The 21,502-nt window shown below is 40.1% G+C and overlaps 1 protein-coding gene across 1 annotated transcript in view; it reads left to right on the forward strand.

Moving 5' to 3' along the window:
* IARS1 (isoleucyl-tRNA synthetase 1) overlaps positions 1-21,502 on the forward strand; it is an 88,398-nt gene that overhangs the window by 44,590 nt on the left and 22,306 nt on the right. Inside the window, exons 15-21 of the mRNA XM_050330678.1 lie at positions 1,210-1,336; positions 6,246-6,319; positions 6,667-6,861; positions 11,095-11,181; positions 11,828-11,911; positions 14,975-15,122; positions 17,903-18,023. Coding sequence (XP_050186635.1) covers positions 1,210-1,336; positions 6,246-6,319; positions 6,667-6,861; positions 11,095-11,181; positions 11,828-11,911; positions 14,975-15,122; positions 17,903-18,023 — 836 coding nt within the window. The remainder of the gene's footprint in view (positions 1-1,209; positions 1,337-6,245; positions 6,320-6,666; positions 6,862-11,094; positions 11,182-11,827; positions 11,912-14,974; positions 15,123-17,902; positions 18,024-21,502) is intronic.

Below are 21,502 nucleotides of genomic sequence, written 5' to 3' on the forward strand. Positions count from 1 at the left end.
AATCTGCTTCAAAAAGAAATACTTGATAGAGGACCAAGAGTTTCAAAAAGAAAAGGTAGAAGAGACTATGAGTGTTCTGTAGTTTGGCTGCTCTTCCTTTAGGAACTGTGGGTCACCTGATCCAGCTCGGACTTTGGGAAGGGCCCTTCTAGTTACAGTAGAAAACCAAACCCAGTAAAGCTTGCCATGGTTTGCTCAATAACAATTCTAGAATTACTTTGTTTTTGTGAGCTGCTCATTCACAACTTCTTTGTGTCTCTGACGCTTCTTAAGTTTATTCTTCCTGTGAGTTTGACTTGCTGTTTTTAAATGTACTTTGAGCATGAAGGGAGTGCATTGTTAATCTTAAAACCCATTGCTGTTCTTTACCTCCCTGTAGTCACTGTACAAATAGTTAATTGTTTGTTCACATCATAAGAGAAACCATGGTTTTAATCAAACCATCAGGCCATTTGGCATGTGCAGGAACCTGGCTGGGCATCAGGTTCTGGTGTTAACCTTTGAGCTCCAAGACACTTTCATATGATGAAAATTTATCTTTAACCTCCTCAGTGTCCATTAATACTCAACATGAGGGTTAGGGGTTGGTAGGGTTTTGTGGCTGGGGACGTGTTTTGTTTTTTAGTGGAGTAATTCAAAGTGGAGATGATAAATAGCTCAGAAAGGATTTTTTGTATGATCCATCAGCCTGAGTAATGGGCAGATACCTGGATGCCCACACGTAATCCAAGGTGCCTTTTAATGCTATTACTCCAGGCTTTTGAATATTTGGAGTGTCATTCAGCACCAAAATCAGTAGTGCTCTCTGTTTCTGTGTGTAAAATAAAGCAGTTGTGTTGTTACACACCCTGAGTTTTAATCCTCCAGTGTTGGACCGTCCGGAGGATTTTGACCATCATTTCATCCCTAATGAATCTATTTTATGTTGCATGTGTTTTTCTGAGATACTTTATACTAAAAGTAACTTTATATTTTTGACTTCCATAGCTTACCTGGACATCCAGGGAAGGCAGAAGAAATGGTGTTAAATTTTTGGCAGCACCTCCATAGGCCTTGCAGGAGCCAGTGCCATGATAGAAATATGCTCCAAGTCATGGAAATGATGAATTGAACTTGTTTTGTGGATGAAATCACATAAAATCCTTCTTACCAGCTTTCTTTTATTTGGAACATAGTGAGATATTAATAATTTTCTTATTTTTGGTACAGGGTTCCAGATTTTGTGAGGGAGAAGCGTTTTGGGAACTGGCTTAAAGATGCCCGAGACTGGGCCATATCCAGGAACCGGTACTGGGGCACCCCCATCCCTCTGTGGGTCAGTGATGACTTGGAAGAGGTGAGTAAGGAAATGAAGGACTCCAATTGACAGAAAAGCCTGTCTGTGCATGTTGTTTGCTTATTTTGATGGACACTCTTCTCTTTGTCTGCTGTAATCTTGAAGTTCTGTTAATATGTCTTAACAGTATATCTGTCTAATCTGTCTGTGTGTATTTATATGTATATAATAGGTGATAGATACATGCATATTTATGGGTGCATTTATGTGCCTGTACAGGTTTTCTTTTGCTCTGGCCTGAAAACTGCAAGCAATTTTTCTTAGGTTTTATATTAAAATTAATCTTGTCTTTCCTGGAAGAGTTTGCAGTGATGGCAAATGTAATGGAAATCATAAATGCAGTGAGAAAATGGCAAGGAAGAGATTTTTTTTTTTCTTCCTTTTTTTTCTTTTTTTTTTTATCTTTTCACTCAGTCCTTTCAGTCTGCTCTTGAAATTCTGGTGCTCGGTTACTCCGAGCCAAATGAGTCGCTGAGGGCGTAAAAGCAAGCCCACCCCAGCAGAACAGTGCAGATGCGTTTATTTGTAGTGCCACAAATGTGAATGTAACAGGCTGTAAGAATGTGAATCGAGTGGGATGATGAATGTGGATAATGGGGAATGCTGGAAATGAGTTTTTCCAAGGTGTAAGGTACCCTGCAGCCGGGAGCGTAACACAAACTGCACCGGTCAACGCTTTGCACAGTTTTGAGGCTGCTGCTCTCTTAAGTGTCAAAACAGCAAGTTTTAAAACTGTTTCTGAAGATAAAATGGGTGAAGTTGAAGGGGGGGGGGAGTGTTTGTGTGGTGCTTTCCCTCTTTTTTTATTCATTCTTGCTGTGTTGAGTCAGTTCCATTGGACATGTGTGATGTCCTTCCTCATGCTGGAAGTAGGAAATGGTGAGCAGTGTCAGGATGTCCATGGGAGGGTAAATCCTGATCTCAGCATCCCAAGCCCTTATTTTTATCTCTCTGGGTTTGAAAAAGTTTTACTCCTCATTTTAGACCTGGAAGACCTCTGGTAGGAAAACATATGCTAGAGGAGCATTTTATGGTCTTAAACTTGCTAGTGGTTAGATGTGCACCATAAAGTATTTTTTATTTCCCTTTCACTGGCAGTATTGCAGGGAGATATTGGGGGAGGGAGGGAGATACTCCTTGCAATTACAATTTAAGTATCTAAGAAAGCCTTGGCAGTTGGGTTCTATTTATGCTGTGTGTTTGTAAATTACTGACAAACCAAGTGCTTCTGTCTCTTCTGTCACACGTAAAGTTGAGTTTGGAGACTGGCAATTTATACGTAACTTTTATACATTTATCCAACGTTTTTAAAAGGTCCCTTGATATAACTTTTTTTTTTAGGTAATAAAAAGTCTTTCAGTTTTGTGCCAGAGTATGTTAAGACTTCATCCTACAGCTGAAAAAGATTGTGTAAATGTTTCATTGTTTCCAGGCCTTACCTCTAATAATATTTCATTTTCTTCCCAGTCTCCCCATGCCTGTATTCCTACGTGTACAGGTTTTTTTTTTCCTGTTTTCTAGGTTTGATTTGTTTGTCTTTAATAACAATATGCTGTCTAACTTGGGAGATTGACCTTTTCTTTGAAATTAGCTACAAATACTCCTCAGGGCTTGGTGTTCTGAATAAAGATGGCAATACCAACAGGTCTGTTATTTTTATCCGTCGATGTTACACGTTTCTCTTTGCTTCAGAGTCTGAATGTTGTGCTTTAGAAGCTGGGTATGGCTCCTGGACCCAACTAAATTCCATGTTAGGGTTTGTTTTAATATTCACATTCTTTTTAAGCATGTGGGATGTGGCTTGAAAAACAAACACCTTTGGAACTGATGTAGAACTTAAGGCCTAGGTGACACCTGCTTTCATATAGAAATAATTTTCACTCCAGCTTCCCCTGACTTGAGTTTTACTGAAGCCTGGTGCTGTGTGAGGTTGCAGAGCATCCTCCTCATGTCTTGCTCTCAAAAGAACACTTTGTTGCACACAATTATGCTGTGCATATTAAATCCTGGAAAAGTAATAACAGTTCCTTGTTTAATATACAATAAGGTGAATTAATTGGTATTAAAGGGAACTTTATTACAAATCAATAACCGGTTTCCCACAGTTTTATTTTAGCTTTTATTTTAGTTTTCTTTTAGCATAATTATCAGGTGGAGACACATAATGGAAGTTAAATTTTGAAGCTTGTGTTTATTACCACATTTTTGCAGGCGGTTTATCATTTTAAGTTCTCAGATCTCAATCATTTCCTCGGTGGAAGAGCACATTTGGGTTGGATAATAAAATTGTTTAATACAACACCCAAGCTGGTAAAGCAGACATGGGCTAATTTTATAGGAGTTGCATGCAAATTATAGTATTCAATATTTAGAGACTTTAGGGGAATTCTCTGATTGTTTCATTGCTTGTCACTCTTGTTAACCCTCCAGTAGTCTGGGTGCACAAAAGAACAAGAGCACTCTGACTCTGCTCTCCTGAAGGGCAAGGGAGTTTCTTCAGGTCTGTGTCTGGGCTGCTTTGGAGCTGCATTAAGGCCACTCCTGGCTGACTGTAGCACTCATTTCTTCTGCTATTTAATATTCAAGAAATGTTTATTCTAAAGATCCCAGAGTGTGTTGCTGACACACTGATGCACATGTGAACTTCCCTTTCTGTGAGCACTCCCCACTCTGTGATTATGGTGCTGAGCAGAGCTGCAGTGGCAAACCAAAAAGCAAATTGTTTCCTGGGTGCTGCAGAGCTGTGCCTCAGGAACACTGAGATCCATGAGTGCTGCTGCATGGCTTTGTTCTTCCTATTGACATGGGTAATCCCAGCTAAAATGCTGATGGTCATTATTTGTTCAAGTGTTTACCCTTGACCTGTGGTTCCCCGTGAGGTCTCAGATGCTGGAATGGGATTGAGCAACCCCCAAGTCCCAACCTGGTGGTTTCAGTCCTTGCTACCTGCTGTGAAATGTTGATATAACTGTTTTTATAGTTGATGTGGCTGAAAAATAAAATAGGAGGAGCACATGACTGGGAGGGAGAGGGGCCAGGCTACTAAAGCAGGCACTGCTCTTGAAGGAGTGTACCCAAAACAGCAGTTTAATTTGAGAGCATAAAGCCAGTTTGGTGTTGCAGAAATGAGTGGGTGTGGCCAAATTAGGGATTGAATTGGATTAACATCTACTTATATTCTCTTCTTGCCTTCAAGGATCTAATGAGCTTCCCTTGGGTCAGAGTAGCTCCATCCTTCTGCCCTGGACAGAGGCATCTGTTCAGTGTGGGGATATCTGTGTTCCTCTGGCAGTTGCTGGGTTTTTTTCATGTGAAATTGGGATTATTTCTTCTATGAGTAATTTCTGGGTGCAGTTTTCTGCATCCAACATGCAGAGTTTTACTTAATTATCAAAATGCTTGGTCTAAAAGCAACAAATAACGGTCAGCTTTTTACCCAGAGCATATGTGAAAGTATGTTCAAATATAAAGGTTAGGGAAGATGAATAATCTGTGTATCCAAGGGTACTTTTTTACCCATGCTGTTAGTAAAACCTTTTGTTCTGCCAGCAGTGCTGAACTAAGCACCTACTGCTGCTCACTTGAGCCTGTGTGATGCTTATGGGGCCACACAGAGAAGGAAGAGCAGATCTGGGTTAAAAATAGTTTGTTGATAAAGGTGTATTTTTGCCTGGGATCAATCCCCTGGTGTGGTTTGCTGTGCACTCTGCTGTGCTTGGCCATCAGAACCATTGTCGTGCCTCACTTACTACAGAAAAAAAAAAAAGACAGATAAGTAATAAAAAAATGACATTTCAAAATCACTTTAACAAAAGAAGATGGTGATTTGTAATGCAGATCAGCAGTTGAATCAGACTAGGAAAATCATGTCTTAAAAACCAAATCAAACTGAGTTTCTGTCATCTCTGTAATTCATGACAGTTTTTTGGAATTAAATACACCAAATCCCTTTTGTTAGTTACAATTTCTGTGTGTATACATCTGCATATATTTAAGACTACTCAGGCTCTACTCTAATTTATTGTATCCTAAGAATAACTTCAGAAAATGGTGTGAAAAATATGTGGTCTCCTTACAGCTTCATTATGGTGATACATTTAACTCCTTCCCTGTCAGATCTGTCAAACTCTGGGTTTTTTTATCCATGACAATTCCAAATGGGACTGACAGCATATGAGACAGGATCTCCAAAATCCAGACCTGTACTGCAGCTTGAGGCTCATGAATCCTGCCAAATCTCTGGGAGGGTTCAACTTGATTAAAACCTAAAGCAAATAATGGTTTGCTTTTCTCCTTCTCTCTTGCATACAGTTTTTCAGAGTCATTTGTTTCATCAGCATTTCATGACATCAGTGCAGGTCTGCTTTACAGTGTGTTGATGCAACAAAACAATCTTAGCAATCCCTTTCTGAGCTGTGAAACTTTGTTCACTTTAAATAAAATGCCTTTAATCTGCACAGTTCAGGGTATCTGGGATGAAAAACTTAGATTGTGAGCAGTGTAGCTGCTTTCCTTAGCTCAGGAGAGGAACCTGGGATCTGAAGCTCTTGATTTGTACAAAAGTCAGGATCATTGAATTTTACGGGGTTTTTGTGTTGTGGGTTGTTCAGGGGAAAAAAAACCCAAACAACATCCCACCTTTTTTGATAGCTGACAACGTGCTGCAGCTTCCAAGTCTCCAGATACTGTAACATGAATTGTATTAAATCAGGGTAATGGTCTCTAACATCATTTGCTGCTGTGTTAGATTGAAAAAGGGCACCTTGTACAAAATTCGTGTTGGTTTTTCAGCTCCGTCATCTGCTTTGGAAGATACTGACCTGCAAGTCTCCTGCCTGATGTTAAAAACAAACAACAACTTGCTACTTTGAACAAATAACTGACTAAATTTCTTGGGTGTCTCTTGCAGGTAGTTTGTGTTGGTTCAGTGGCGGAATTGGAAGAGCTGTGTGGAGTGAAAGTCACTGATCTCCATCGAGAAAGGTTGGTCACAGAGGCTGTTGGCTGGTTATTAGAAATAGTTAAACAGACATAAAAAACCTTGGTTTTCTTTGCCCAAACCCTGGGAAACAAGTTTGGGGAGAACAGATAAGGAGTAAGAGGATTTGTGATAAACACATATAAATTTTCCTTTCTTCTGTCTTGAATGTTGCTACTACAAAAACTTATCTGTGAAATACCTTTAAATTACAAAGGTTGTCAAAAGAAACGCTGACCTTTCTGAAGAATCATTAAAATGATTCCTAAAAGACTGTCCTAATGTGAAAGCACGATGTGAACTACTAATACCTGGTTTTGCTGGGAATGTGTCCCTCTTTTTCTCCCCCCAGCATTGACCACCTGACCATCCCTTCCCGCTGCGGGAAGGGCTCACTGCGCCGGGTGCCGGAGGTGTTTGACTGCTGGTTCGAGAGTGGCAGCATGCCCTATGCCCAGGTCCACTACCCCTTTGAGAACAAGAGAGAGCTGGAGGATGCTTTCCCTGCCGACTTCATCGCCGAAGGCATCGACCAAACCCGAGGATGGTAATTCCCTGCCTCTTGACTGCGTGATGGTCACGGCCCTGTGTAACTACTGCTCTGAAAGAGGGGGTGTCACCGTGGGCCCAGTTACAACCTCAGAATCTTAAGGATATTGTGGTTTGCCCCTTACTGTGCCTCAATTTTGTGACTTTGAAACCCTTACCTAAACACTGCTAAAAAATAGAGTGAAAATGAGGAAGGCCAGCAACCCGTGCAGCTGTAGTTTGAATTAGTTTTGAATACCATCCCACTCTAAAGAGCTAAATCAACAGAAAATTGAAAGTAGTCTAAGTCTAATCTTTAACCAAAGATGGATGGTGAATTCTGTACCAGTCAGATATGAAAATACCCTCTAGGAAGCAAAATCAAGTTATCTGTAACTAAAGATTGATGTTGCTGTAACAGTAAAATATTAAACTAGTTCAGAGATTGTTTAAGTAAAAGAAATCTAAGTTATCTTTAACTGAAGATTCATCTTAATGTCTTGTGACAATGAAAAGATTAAAATGAAATGTTCAAGGAGGAGTTTGAGATGTTGGTGTATAAAAGCTGAGGAAATCCTTGTTTCGGTGGAGTGTTTATGGAGGAATTATCCCCAGCACTACCCAACGTCGCATTAAAGGAATTCTGGCTTAACAGTATCTTGCTGTTGAGTTTGATTTCTTTGAATCAACATATGGATGATTATTTAGTGTTGGATGCATTTCTTTTTTTTTCCAGTAAAGCTTGGTGACAAAAAGTTGCAGAAATACAGTGTTGGCAAGGAATTTCCCCAGCTTTTATGGAAAACATCTTTAGGTAATAGGGCACATCTTTGGCCTGCTAAGGAAACATCTCATCAGCTGAATTATCACAGAACTCCAGTTATCTATTAGAAACAGAACTGCAGTTGAAATAGAAGTTGATATTTTGAGGATTTCAAGCCAATTTGTAGGGAAGTAATTTTTCCCCCTAGATTAAATTTGAATTTTGAGTTCATGTGAATGTAGAAAGAAACCAAATTAAATCAAACTTTATGTTATTAAAGTCTTATAGTTTACAAAAAAAAAAATAAATTCTGCCTGTAAACTTCATCTGCTTATTTGATTCCCCTCTGGATAAATGCTTTTAAGTCATTGAATATTTTTCTCTAATATCAGATTTTCTGTGGGCAGTGTTCTCATACCTGCTTGTATGCATACATACATACAGCTTGTTTTTTGGCATTTTAAAGTGCTTATTCTGTATTTGAAGTTTGAGGTTGACTCTGAAAACTGGCAGATTAAGATGAATTTTTGTGTTTCCTGGATTAGTACCTTTGACTGTGTCCAAGTAGAACTTTCCCATCCAGTTGACGTACTGGAGTTAAATAAATTCCTGTGGAATGGGGTTGGCATCTCTCTTTGCCCCCTCCTCTACTCCCCCAAAAAACCAACCAAAGCAGTACATCAACACATAATACATAAATACAACTGAGTTTCATGATTATAGTGAAATATATCTTTGCTTTTCAACCCCTTACTTGTTGTGCAAAAATATATCTAAGTCCTTAGTATACAGCCAAGTACTGCTGGGTAGCAAAGGGACAATTAAAAGCTTTGTTTTTCGTCTTTATTCTTTCTGTCTGAGAAGTGATTAGAAAAACAACAAATAAAAAAAACATAAGACATAAAAAGTGGGCAAAAGGCATGGGCAGAAACTGATTTTCTCCCTGCTGCATTTGATAAGATCAAAGGGCATTTGTTGTCATTTAGATAACTAGAAATTAAATAAAATATAAAAAAATCGACCACATCTGATCATTCTTACACTGTGCAATGGAACTACTGGATTGTAGAAGCTCAGCAGAATTAAAAATAGTTTGGGATTTTTATGTGGGTACCAAGTCTATTCCTGGTAGTTGCAATCCCAGTAAACATCTGATAACAAGAAATGTTGGGTGGTTTGCAGCAGAGCACTTCTGTTTTGTGAAGGAAAGAAGGGATTAAGGTGTGAGGTCCAAGTGACCAACAGGCTGGTAGGAAAGGCTCTGTCTCTGACTGCATGTAGGGAGATGCAACAAGATTTATGGTCACAGTCAGAACGTGGTGACCCCACAGGGCATTCACAGCTGGAGGTTTTTGGCATGAACCGCTCAAGATCATGAATTTTACCCACAGTTGTTCGAAAAAGGAGTTTTCTCCCTTTGAAGGGGAGTGGAAGAGGAGTGAAATAGAGCAAAGAAGTGGACTTCTCTGTCAAGGTGGTTTTTACTGACAGCTTGTTGTTTGACTGACAGCTCTTTATCTGCAGGGACATATTTAGGAGCAGACTGAGATTTGGGGAATGGAAGATGAAGCAGCAGAGATAAGTTGAGGAAGTTTTCAGGAAACAAATGTGTCTGTGGGCAAGGTATTTAAAAAATAAGGTGCAGAGAGACACTCCTCTAAAATATTCAGAGTGAATGAGGTGAATTTTCTCAAAAGCACAGTCTGAGGAAGGCTGGGAAGAGTTCCATCAGAATGTGTGTAAACCAGGGGATCACAGGTTCTCAAAGGCAGTCTTGTAGCTGTCATCAGCCAAGGTACCTCTTGCTGAGGCTCGTTGGGTCTGACAATGCAAGGAACATAAAATTTGTGTTCTCAGATGCCTCTTTTCATTGCCCACGGCCCATCTGTCCAGCTTTCCTAATACAAACAGTATTGGAATATCTCCTGGGTGGTTCTGCTTTGTTCTTTTCAACTGCAAATGCAGGTGCTCTGATAGGAGAATTTGTGAGAAACTTTGCAGAAAGCGCTGGGAGTTTGTCCGTGGGGAACCTTTGTAGTAAGTCCTGAGGAAGTTCTGCTGTGTTTGCAATGAGCTGTAGCCTTAGGGATGTTGATCATCTGAATAAATGCTCAGATATTTGTGTTCAGAGGTTTTCTCTAGAAGGTTAAAAATGAAAATGGGGATTTTGAGTGCGTGTTTGTATGCAGGTGGAGGAGAGTTGGTTAAAATTCATAAAGTTAAAATGCAATTTAATAAAGGGATTTTGCATCCTGCAGTGTGAACTGAGGTGATTTTTTAAAGGTAGAGGCCTGTCTGAGATAAGATCAGAGTTGTCATGTAAGTCACTTAATAATTGCAGTAATACACACAGCAACCTTTACAAAGGACCTTTGAGTGTCAGAATAAAGCTTTTGCAATTATAGGCAGCTCTTTGATAAAAACAACTTTGCAGTATACAAATGGATTTATTGTTTTTTTTTTCCCCACTGAAGTTTTTCTCCACTAAATCTTCACACAAATACATAGTTCTGAGATGTAACCTCCTGTACCTTATACAGCTTTTTTATAATCACCTTCTCTCTGAAGGTTGCTAAGCAGTTGTCAGTGTGATGCTTGTTTTGAACCAGGAAAGCTGTGGCCCACCCTCCAGTTATTTTCTTAAAAGTAATTACCAACAGTGCAGTTACAGCAGCTCACAGATCCCTCCTTTGGTGAAGGCTTTGACTCCTGAGTGTGAAATTATCACGTTATCCTGCACCTCCACTTAATTTCTCAGTTGTGTGTCAGCCTGTTGAACAACAGGTACCTGTGCTTGCTCCAGCACTGATTTCCTGAGTGTCCCAGACAGTTTACAGAGTGACTGTAGACACCAAACACGAAATGGGGAGGAACCACTACTGCCCTTTGTTGTGGGAACACCTACATTCTCCTCTTTTCTAGTGGTGTCTTATTTAACCAGGTAACCACAATCTTCCAGTCAAAGTGTTGGCTTGATTGGAAGGAGGCTCTTCTCATTTTTGATCACTTGCTTTTGTACTACCAGCAGTAACTGTTATGTTATCTGCCAGTCTGAAAAATACACCATTAACACACACACACACACACAGAAGTGTGCTGGTCCTGTTTCCTTTTTTGTTCCTGACAGATCCTGTGTTCACAGGTTTACAGTGAATAAACAGGGAGCTTGTTCAGGGACTGAATTCCCTTTTCAGTATTAAAGGGCAAAATACTACAGCTTTCTTCTTCATACCTTCCTAATGCTTACTAACTACGACAATTTTTCAGCCTTCTTGGACTAGCAGATCCCAGCTGAGCAAACAGCTACAAAGAAGATCTGCTTTCAGTGAGCTCCTCTTCTGAGTCTTTGCCCCATGAATATTCCACAGACTTAAAATTCAACTTTGTTAGAGGAAAGCAGCATAATGAAACATTTCATTTGTAAGGCAGACATGCAGACTTGAGCTTGATATATTTATAAAGTCAGGTTTTTGTTGTCTCTTGTTTCAGGTTCTACACTTTGCTGGTGCTCTCCACTGCTCTTTTTGGAAGGCCTCCCTTCAAGAATGTCATTGTGAATGGCCTCGTTCTTGCCAGGTTGGTGTGTCAGTCAGCTCTTCCCTGAGCAGGTTTTTAGTCAAAGAATGTTTCAAATAAGTCCTGCAAATTGTAAATGGAATCTGAAATGGACTTTGGAGCTGTTAACACTTGTCAGGGTGTTGTCAGTGTTGTAGGAGAAAAGAGGCACCTGAGAGTGAGAGGTTCCCACATCCCAGCTCTCTGTTGCACTTGACTCTTTCCAGCAGGATTAGTCCTTCCAAGAGAGAGAGAAAATGAGTAACAAGTGAGAACAGGAAAGAAATTAGTACCTGTTATGCAGACTAAAGGGGATGATAAATGTAGCTTTACATGTAATTTTAAGTTAGTTTGTTTCCCTTCATTTCCAAATAAAACTGGAGGGATTGGTTCAAAACAAGTGCACCTTCCATCATCTTTGGTAGCAAAGACAGATTCCTACTTAGTTTTGTAACTTGGAAGCCTCTTGGGTTGGGTTTTGGGTTTTTTCAGTTGCTCTGGTGGGTTGAACATTCTCACTGAAGGGATGTGCTAATACATAATTATGTCTGTGCTACCTGGAACATAATAGGACAGAAAAATTAAGCTGGACTTGAAGGGCCTTTTCTCTTTATCCATGTCTTACAAGAATTCTGGGAATTGATGCCTCCATTCTGATATTTTCTAGTGATGGCCAAAAAATGAGCAAAAGGAAGAAGAATTATCCCGATCCAATGAATATTGTAAATAGTTATGGAGCTGATGCACTAAGGTAGGATTTCCTGGATCAATGTACTCTGTAATGCACGAAATGTTTTCTAGAGAAAAAGCCCTTTGTTTTTGTTGATGTAAGTATGGAATATGCAACAATAATAGTACAACCAGAAGAGCAGAAGTGGAGCAGCCTAATGTGTGTGTATAAATTGCCCTGGTCAAACAGAGATTAACCACAGTTCAAGTGTTCCATTAAAATTACACTGACATACAGAGTAATTATGCAGTTGCCTGGTACGTGGCTCAGTGCACTAACTACATGCATGAAGTGGTACCTTGAGGTAAAGGTACAATAAAGACATTTTAATAACTGCAGGACTACACTACTTAGACCTTTCTCAAGAGCCCTGTAATTCTTGCCATATATAAGAAAACCTTAAACTATCCCACACACTGAGTGTTACAGCTGGACACGGTGGGGCTGAATGAAAACTCAGTGTAGCATTTTGTTTATTTGAGGAAGATGGTTGCTGCTTCTTGTAGATAATTTTAAAGAATCAATATGGAGTTCCTTATTGTTTCAGGCTTTAACATTTACAAGTGCTGGTACATGATCTCCTTGTGTGTGTTTACAATGGGGAGTTGGGTGGAGTTCTTAAATTTGATCAAGATTGTTCTTCACGAATAAGATATGTTAGCAAGGTATCAGGAAATTGGTAGCTGGATTAATATGAGTGAAAAGGGTTGGAATTACTCACACTGGAGATTTTTAAATTGCAGGTGATGTTTCTGTTAAAAAAAAAAATCTGCCTTTTTTATAAACAAACCAAAAAATCCCCAACTCCAGAAGTTACACTTTCAGTATTTATGGGGCTTTTTTTTTTTTTTTTTAACTTCTAAAAAGCCAATTCATTTTTCTGCCTGTGTACTCATTCTTTAATGTCACATTTATTTATACCAACACCCACACAGAGTAAAAAGCATTGCAGCCTGGGCTCATTTCTGGAAGGAGCTCTGCAATTCAGTTCTCTGCTTATTCACTGAAGTGCTTGATGTGCTCTGTTTATAGCAAAAGCTACAACTGAGGCTTTTTCCTTGGCACTGTTTCCCTGCAGAGTTACTTCAGCTTTTGCAGTACCATGTATATTTTAACTGCAGCTTTGAAGTGTTCTCAGCAGCAGCCTGATAAATAGATGAGCAGAAAATATAGATATAAGTTGTTGAAATGAATGTGGAGTTGAGTAGAAAGGCAAACAGCAGAAATATCAGCACAGTAGATTTAACAGCCCAACTTCAGACTTCATGGAACTTGGAATACTGAGTGAAATGTGTAAGAATGGCCAGAACAGTTCTATTTCATTGCTGAGACCTCTGAGTTGGGCTGGATACCTGTCAGAGTTAACTGTGTCACAGAGAATTTGCTGGTCAGTCTTCACAAGCCCTTTGCTTTCACATATCCTGAGCTGTTGGAAGGGATGAGTTGCTTTTTCCCCTCAATCTGTTCTTAAAATGCAGAAGAAATAGTGCCACAGGCTACTGGGTTAGAGAGGGGAAGAGGAGGTTACTTACTGCTTCTCAGACTTTGTTGGAGAACTTGGTGGTTCTGGCTTGATTTGAGGAAGGTTTTGTTTTCTGCCCAGTGGGTGATATCACCTGGAGTAACTAAATGGGTAGAACTCTTCCTTTATTGTGTCCCTTATTTCTCTTTCCATGGAATAGATATTTTAGCATTGGAATAACTTGGGAAATTACTCTTCTTTTAACATTTACATGTTGTAAGGCAAGATAGGGCGCTACATTAAAGCAAACAAACCCCACATAAAACATCACCAAAACGGAGGCACAGAAATAATTGTGATGGAAAGTTTGGTTTAAGTGTAGATTTATAAATTCTGTTTTACTTGAAGGACTTACTACTTCTTTACCACACTTGATTATTCTGTACTTCTGTAAGTTTATAATTTGAATTTAGATATTAATTCAGTTGGATGATCTTTGGGGTCCCTTCCAAGCCAAGCCATTCTATGAATCAATGTTTAAAATTTTTTTTTTCAATACAGTACTCAAAAAGCCCATTTCTGTGCTGCATTTCTGTCTGTTTATTCTGGCAGCTCTATTTTTATCTATTCATTTTTATGCAAGAAGCCCTCTTTCCTGAAGTGGTATTCCTGAATGTGCTGTGTCAAACCCCATTAAGATTTTAAAACCTCTTAAAGGAAATGCCTGTAAAGTTTATATTAGTTTGGAATCATGATATAAAAAGCTGATAAAATGTCAGAAAATGAACTAATAAGTTTCTCTCTAAAAATGCTACAATCTTGAAAGAAAATAAATGTTTGGTTTGCTTTTCATATTTGGAAAATTAAATCAAGTGTATCTCAGTGGAGTTTGTTTTGATACCTGAGTAAGACCTGGTTTCTCCTTGAGTTAACTTGATAGATACCAGTTTATTTCTGTAGGCAGAATGTTTATTTGGGGAAGAAGATGGGATAAAATATAAAGATGATTTTTTTATGAGCTCACAGCCACCCAGGGAGCTGGGGGATATATCTGTCCCTCATGTAAGTAGTTGGTGTCACCTGAATTCCTTCCTTTGCTCCCCCAGAGTTGTCTCTGGAGCTGAGGCCCATTTACATTGGTGGGAGGTTCATCCTTTGTCCTTTTTTGGGGTTGTCTGTCTTGAAAATGTTCATTTCTGCTCCCTGGCTTTGATTTGCCTGTTTTGCCTTGCTCTTAGTTCTGTCTTTACAGTGGGCTCAAAGCTTCTCCTGACTGAGGAAATGAACTGGTCTGAGTACAAAGATACTGGGTCATTGTTAAAGAATTCAAAAATTACCAAAACAACAGGTGCCATTCTAAAAATGAACACTAATTCCGTGCAGCCTCTGCTTGTTTTTCCTGTGATAGCATCAGAGCTTGTGTTAGCACTTCAAATAAGTTTTAGAGTAAGAAAGAAAATTCAAATTCTATATGCAGTACCTTAAAAACCGTCCTGTAACACTAAGAAGTAAATTGTTGTTGTTCAGTATATTATATATATATGTTTTTCTTCAGAGTTCATGTGAAACTCTATGAGTACATGCAGTTTTAAGCACTGAAGTATTGTGTTCTTATTTTACAGGTTATACCTGATCAATTCTCCTGTGGTGAGAGCAGAAAATCTGAGGTTTAAGGAGGAAGGAGTGAGGGATATCCTGAAGGATGTGTTCCTGCCCTGGTACAATGCCTATCGCTTCCTGGTGCAGAATGTCCAGATCCTGCAGCACAAGGTACAGAGCTCTGGAGCCCTGGGAAACACTGGGAAGCTCTGGGAAGCTCTGGGAAGCAGGGGAAGCTCTGTGCTTCTTCCACTGTTGGTGAATTAGCCCTGTAGGGAAATTCAGATTGGAAGGGAGGTCTGGACTCTGATGGTTGTTTGAACTTTACCTCCTTGTTCTAAGCAAGCCTTGACCTCACAGTTAGCTCAGGTTGTCATTATTTGCTGTTAATTTGTTATTTGCTGTTTGTACCTGTTTTATAAAGCTGTAATCACCTGCATCTTTCTCTTCTTGGCCAAGCTGATTAGGTAGAAAGGAGGAGTGGAAGGTAGGGGGCTGTCAGGACATAAAGCTGCCATTTCCCAGGTCAGAGTGCTCTTGATTGCCTTGTGTTTCAGGTCAGTGGGGGGACACTGCATTCATCCTCTTGAGAACAAGGCAAGGGACTTGGTGTCTGTGGGGTCAGTACATTGTGGGAATTACCTGCTGCTCCTCACCTTGTGGGGACACCAGTTAAAAACCAAGTACCACGTGTGCTTGAGGGAATCCTTCTGAAATGTCCTGGCTAAAGCTGGTTGATTTTTTTTATATCAGTGTTTTTGTAGCAGCTTGGAGGCAGCAGGTGCCACCAAAACTGTCCTAGTGCTGCTGTTCCCGTGCTGTCACCCTGTGTCCTGTAGCCAGGGCACTGCAGGTTGCTGTGCCCTGGGAGCAGTGCTGAGCACCATGCAGATTTAACACCAGCACAACTGCAAATAAGTCAGGCAAGTTATTTTCAGTGGTGGCTGCTGTGACAGTTCCTTGAGCAAACTCATTTACTGGAACTTTAATTATGAATCTGCATTAAAATGCTTAACTTGGGAATACTGGATCCTGAATACATTAGCCACAGCACGAAGATTGCCTTCTGTAACATGATGGTTATTTTTTCAGAAGTTAAATTTAAATACAACTTTAAAAAAGATTCAGAAATGGAATGGAAAGAAAGGCAAATCACAAAAGCAATAATGCTTTAGACTTGCAGATTACATTTGAAGTCTACTAAAAATGCTGGATGACTGACGTGAGTTTCTACACTTTCAGCAAGATCTAAAATTTTTCTTATAGTAATTTTTCAATAAAGTTGAAGATCTGATGTGTATATTGTAAAGTTTCTTTTAAAACCAATTTTAGCCTTTCAGCTGAGATTAATGATAGAAGTTTACCCCTTGTTCTTGCAGACTTTTAGGGGAGAGTGGAAACTAAACACAAAGTCTTAAACCTTGTACTTACACATGCAGTTGCAGTAGCAGCCTGGTCACTGTGCAGAGCTGCCATTGAGGCAGTCAAGGCAGCTGACTTCAGTAATTAGTACAGTAAATAGCCTAAACAAATGGTTTTATCTTTTTTAACGACCTCTTTTGGGAAGAAAGTCTGCTAACTCCAAATCCCAATATTTAACAAGTCTTTTTTTAGGATCCCTAGACAGCATTTGTCAGACAAACTTACACACTGCCCCCAAAATATACTTGTTTTTCCTGTTTGACCTTTGAATTGTCTGAGATGTGCTTTGCAGCTTTTTGCTGTGATCCCATTAAATCTTGCAAGATCAGCTCAATTGGGGTTGGAAGACCCCAGTGGAAAATCCAGGTGCTTAAGTGGATAGTTTCAGTATTTCAGCAGATGTAATTTGTCTTTCTAAATAGTGAATCCATTCCTGTGTTCCAAATTAGGCAAAAGAATGTGCCATTGGAGGTGATAGTGTTTAAATTAGATTTCTTGCACAGGCTTAAACAACTTTTTCATTGTATTCTGCTTCCTACAAGGGAGAGAAACCAAAATCCCAGTGTCCTGGATGAAGTCTAATCATAATTTTATGCTTACTGTAATTCCCCCAGTAATTGTAGTTAAATGATAGCTGACCTCATGTTGGTATTGCTGCTCTTCTGCATTTCTTTCCTAAGAATCTTCTCCTTTATACTCCGTGAATGGATCCATAACTCCTGGGTCAAATAACCAAAACAGATCTTTCCATGTGAGCTCTGAGGGAAGGGAAAGGCTAAAGACTCTTAAAACCAGATGTTAAATACTGTTTGTAAATCTGAGGGGAAAAAAAAAAAAAAAGAAACCCCCTGTTTTCAAGCAGTTGTAAGAATATTAAATGGAAGAGAGTCACACTGTGGGCATGGACAGACGTGCTGGTGTGTGGGCTTGCTTGCAGTGCCCTGCAGAGTCAGCCAAGTGATGACATGTGTCAGATGGGTGCAGACCTCAGTGTTCTGGAAAGCAGCAAAATGCACTGTGTGCATGTTGGATGCATGGAAATTCCACCTGTTTTCTCCTGGTGTTCCATTCTTCTGTGTTTGAACTTGGTGAAATTGTCACGTGCTCTTAAAAAATAACGATCTTTTTTCGATGCCCATTCCCCAGATTGAATCCAGCTTGACAGTACATGTCTTGGAAGTGCCTCAGATCCCCCTGGATGAGAGGAATTAGTTAAATTTAAGGGTCCTACCCTGTGTCTGGAAGCTGGGGCTTACCCTGCACACAAGGAAAAGAGGACCCCATCCTGCTGTCCTGCTTTTGATTTGTTTTAACAGACCCAAATCACTGCAGTTAAAAGTTGTGGTGAGGCAGCAGCTTTTCCTTAGCTCTTTCTCTCACGTACCTGTGTCTGGAATTCCATGTTCTCTCATAGGAAACACAGTGAAGATGCCAAAACACTGGTAGCTGGCAGGTAATTGGATGTAGGGGTTTGAATATATCCCCTCATGACTTGAAAATGTGCTTTGTGTTTTTTATGTTGATGATAGGACGAGGGAAGAGAATTCCTTTACAATGAGAACACAGTTAAGGAGAGCAATAACATCATGGACAAATGGATTCTTTCTTTCACCCAATCACTCATTCAGTTCTTCAAAGCTGAAATGGCAGGTAGGCACCTTTGCTGGGGGGGGAGGGAATTGTGTGGGTGTTTCATGTTCGCTTGGAGGACTCACCATTCCATCCAGAGACTTCCAAATTCCATGGGAGACTTGATAAAAGGAAGGAAATCTTTAACCAGCTGCCATAACACATGGAATGCTGCTTTCATGGGTGTTAAGTCAGCTTTTGCTATGCTTGTTCCTGAGATTTCAAAAAGTGATGAGGCTTTTTTTGTCCCAGCTAATCGTGTGAGCTCAGTGATGTAGCTTGTTGCTGTAACAACATCTTCTGCAGTGCTTGGAGCAATTAATAATATTATAATGGTTACTATAAGACAGCAGTGAAAAGGAAGCTAAATAGAATTTGGAGAAGCTGTAAAAAAAAAAAAAAAGGATAAAATGGGCAGTGCTTGTCAGTTGTATAAAATGATTTTGGGAGGTATATGAGCACTGGTAATAAATTTCTCCTGGTGTGGTTCCATGGAGAGGGTTTCTTTGTAATCATACTGGGAGTGTGTGCAGCAGGATGGATGGCACTAGGATATTGCAGAGCTGTAGGAAGGTACTCTCCTGCTTTTTCTTCCTGCATCATCTTCCTTTCATCATCCCACACCTCTCAGTGCTCACATTACATTAAGACACTGTTAACTGCAAAGAGGAGGAGCTGCAAGAGCCCCCTAAAGCAGCTGTTCTGATGCTGTAAGTTTATAAACTTGCAGATTAAGTCACAGTGGGATTGAAGAGGCTGTGATGCCTTTAAGGGCATTGGAACCCCAGATATTGGAAAGAGGGTGGCTTTGGCTGTTGTCATTCCTGTTTATTCATAAATGAATAACAACCCCCCCCAGATGCCTGTGATCTTAAGTTGCCCTCTGAAGAATTTTAGAAACCTTGGGCCTGTGGAGAAGCAAGGTATTAGTGGGATAATAGATAATAAAGAAACAGCTAAATGCCAGCTCTGAGGTCATGACTCAGAACAGTCCCTGTGCTTCATTCATCTTTTGCATTGCCCCCTCTCAGACTGATCACTCTCACCAAGATGAGTGAGGTGAGTTTATCTTGCCACAATAGATAAAACAGGTCATTTTGGTAACAACAAACTTCATGTGAGGTCATCTAAGAACATTTCATTAAAAGAAGAAAGAATCCTTGAGCTACCAAACCCAGGAATATGATGTAGGCGACCTCTTATTGACAAAAGTTTTGTCCCTGAGATTTGATGGTGCTGTGTGTTTAGTTTCACTTGTTGCCAAGCAGAAATATGCAGAGCTACACAAGTTCATGTGCTTCAGATAAAGAGGAAAATACTTGAGGGACAGTGGAAAAGCAGTTTGTGAATTTGTGAACCTGGGATCTTGGATCAGTGCACGGCTTAAATAGAATTATTTGCAGGAAGGTGAATGTGGGGGGACAGACTTGAATTCTCTGCTCTGGATTTCTCAGAGAGAGATGAAGGTAACAAAAAGGGATGAGTGACAATCTCATTTGGAAGGGATTAATAAACAGGATTTTTCAATTTATTTTTCTGCATAAACTCTGACTTCAGTCAGGCAGGTATTAATGAGATGCAGTGAATTTGTGTACTGTGACATGCTACTCTTTTACAAAGTTATTTGGGGATTTTATTTTTCTTTTAAAAGATTTCTACTTTATATCACTTCAAGTAGGAAATATTTCAGGAAGAGACAAGGGAAGATTATAATGGTGACTGATACCCTCAAATGCAAGGTAAAGGAGATAAATGTACTATAAATTCCTGCAGCTGGGTGTGTGGTGGGGTGTAGGAACACACAGGCTTGAACCTGGCAGTGGTGAGGAGACACCAGGAACCAGAGAAATGCTGCAACTGAGCTTTCCTCCTTCACTTCCATTGCATGTATTTTAAAGTGGAGCTAAATTTTACACTGACTGCCTCTGGAAAAAAAAAAAAATGTTTCCATGAAGCAAAACTTATGTTAATTCTGCCCCAGTTTCTATTGGCAGCTCGAAGAGCCAGTGCTGTGTCAGCCTGAGTGGAGCCCCTGTCAGAGCAGGAGTGACCTCACCTGGGGGGCTGAGGGAGGAAGGGGAAGGTACCTGTGCATATTCCAGGTTTGGGATGCTGGGAGAGCCTGGGAAAACTTGAGAGGTGTAAAAACCCTCTGCCAGTCCTGGCTGGGGAGAACTTTGCCTTCTGACAGCGTGTGCAGTCGGGGAAGAGGAGGCACCGCTTATCCCGAAGGAACCTCGTTTCCATTTTCCATGGAAAACGGCAAAAGCTACGTGGGTTGGAACCCCACGGGTGTGTCTGTAAGAGGGTTTGCTGTTGGGTGGTTCCTCTGGTGCCCAGAACTGGAGTGGAGTAACTCCAAAACCCTCCTCAGGAGTGCTCAGGTTGGGAAGGGGTGTTTGTGTAACCTCTGGTAGCTTCACTTTCGTGATGACACCCTTATCCAAAGAGTTACTACCTTGGGAACAGTAGCACAGTTTCTCCACTAAACCTCATCCCTTCTAATGGAAACTCCTGGGATTTTTGGACTCCTCGATAAACAGGGCAAGGAGCAAGATCTTGGGAAGATATTACGGAAAGCAACAGGACAAACAATCCTTTGAGTTTCAAGAGGGGTTAAAAGTCTGTATTAAAAATCAGTAAGCCTTACTACTCTGTTTTTTCTTCTGAAGTGCCCAGTACAAGCAATTATTTTAGTAAAACAGCTTTTCTCCTGATGAAAAAGTGAAAGATTGTGTGTGTATATGTGCACATGTTTCCATGTGCAGGCATGGCTTTCTTGACTCATGAAAAATTAAGATTTCACGTTTTGGTTCATGAACTGGGGTTACAGCTATTGAGAAGAGAAAATGCATGTTTCCAGGCTAACTTGAATCTCTTGTTAAAGACCGACTTTCCTTGAAGGGTGGGTTTTTTGATTTTTTTTTTTTTAATTTGCTTTTAACCAGTTTCCTGACTAGATAATACCCAGCTAGAGGAGAGCTTGGAATTCTTTAGGAGTACAAATTCCCACGAAAATAATGTGTTCCCCACCATGGCATGAATCTTCTGAGCATTTCCTTTTTAGGTTTAAATACCACTACTCTGCCTTTAAAAGCACTTCTGGTTTAGAAAACTCAGTGAAAAGTCTGGTGGAGCTTTGAAAGCCAAGATCCATTTTATTCAGTAGCTGCTTGATTAATGACACTGATTCAGAATAAAGAGCAAGAAACTCTTTTGCTTTTAGAGAAGTTATATACAAGTTTTTCCTTAAAAAAAAAACAACCTGAGTCCTGGTTAAGTTCCATCCCCACCCCCCTAATTTCCTGTGAACAACTGAAATTTGTTTCCAGGTTGCACAGTGATGCTGGTGGTGACCTCTTTGGTGCTGGCATTTCTCCATGCTTTCAAGTCCCACAGACCTTGAAAATACAGCTCTGTTTATCTCTAACTCGTCAGCCTTGCTGCTGCTTTACATTCTTGAAGCTTACTGTGCTCCTTAGAAAACTAATAAAAATCTG

Source organism: Myiozetetes cayanensis, unplaced genomic scaffold, assembly GCF_022539395.1.
Source record: "Myiozetetes cayanensis isolate MyiCay16 unplaced genomic scaffold, myiCay2020 scf43, whole genome shotgun sequence".
Lineage (NCBI taxonomy): Eukaryota > Metazoa > Chordata > Aves > Passeriformes > Tyrannidae > Myiozetetes > Myiozetetes cayanensis.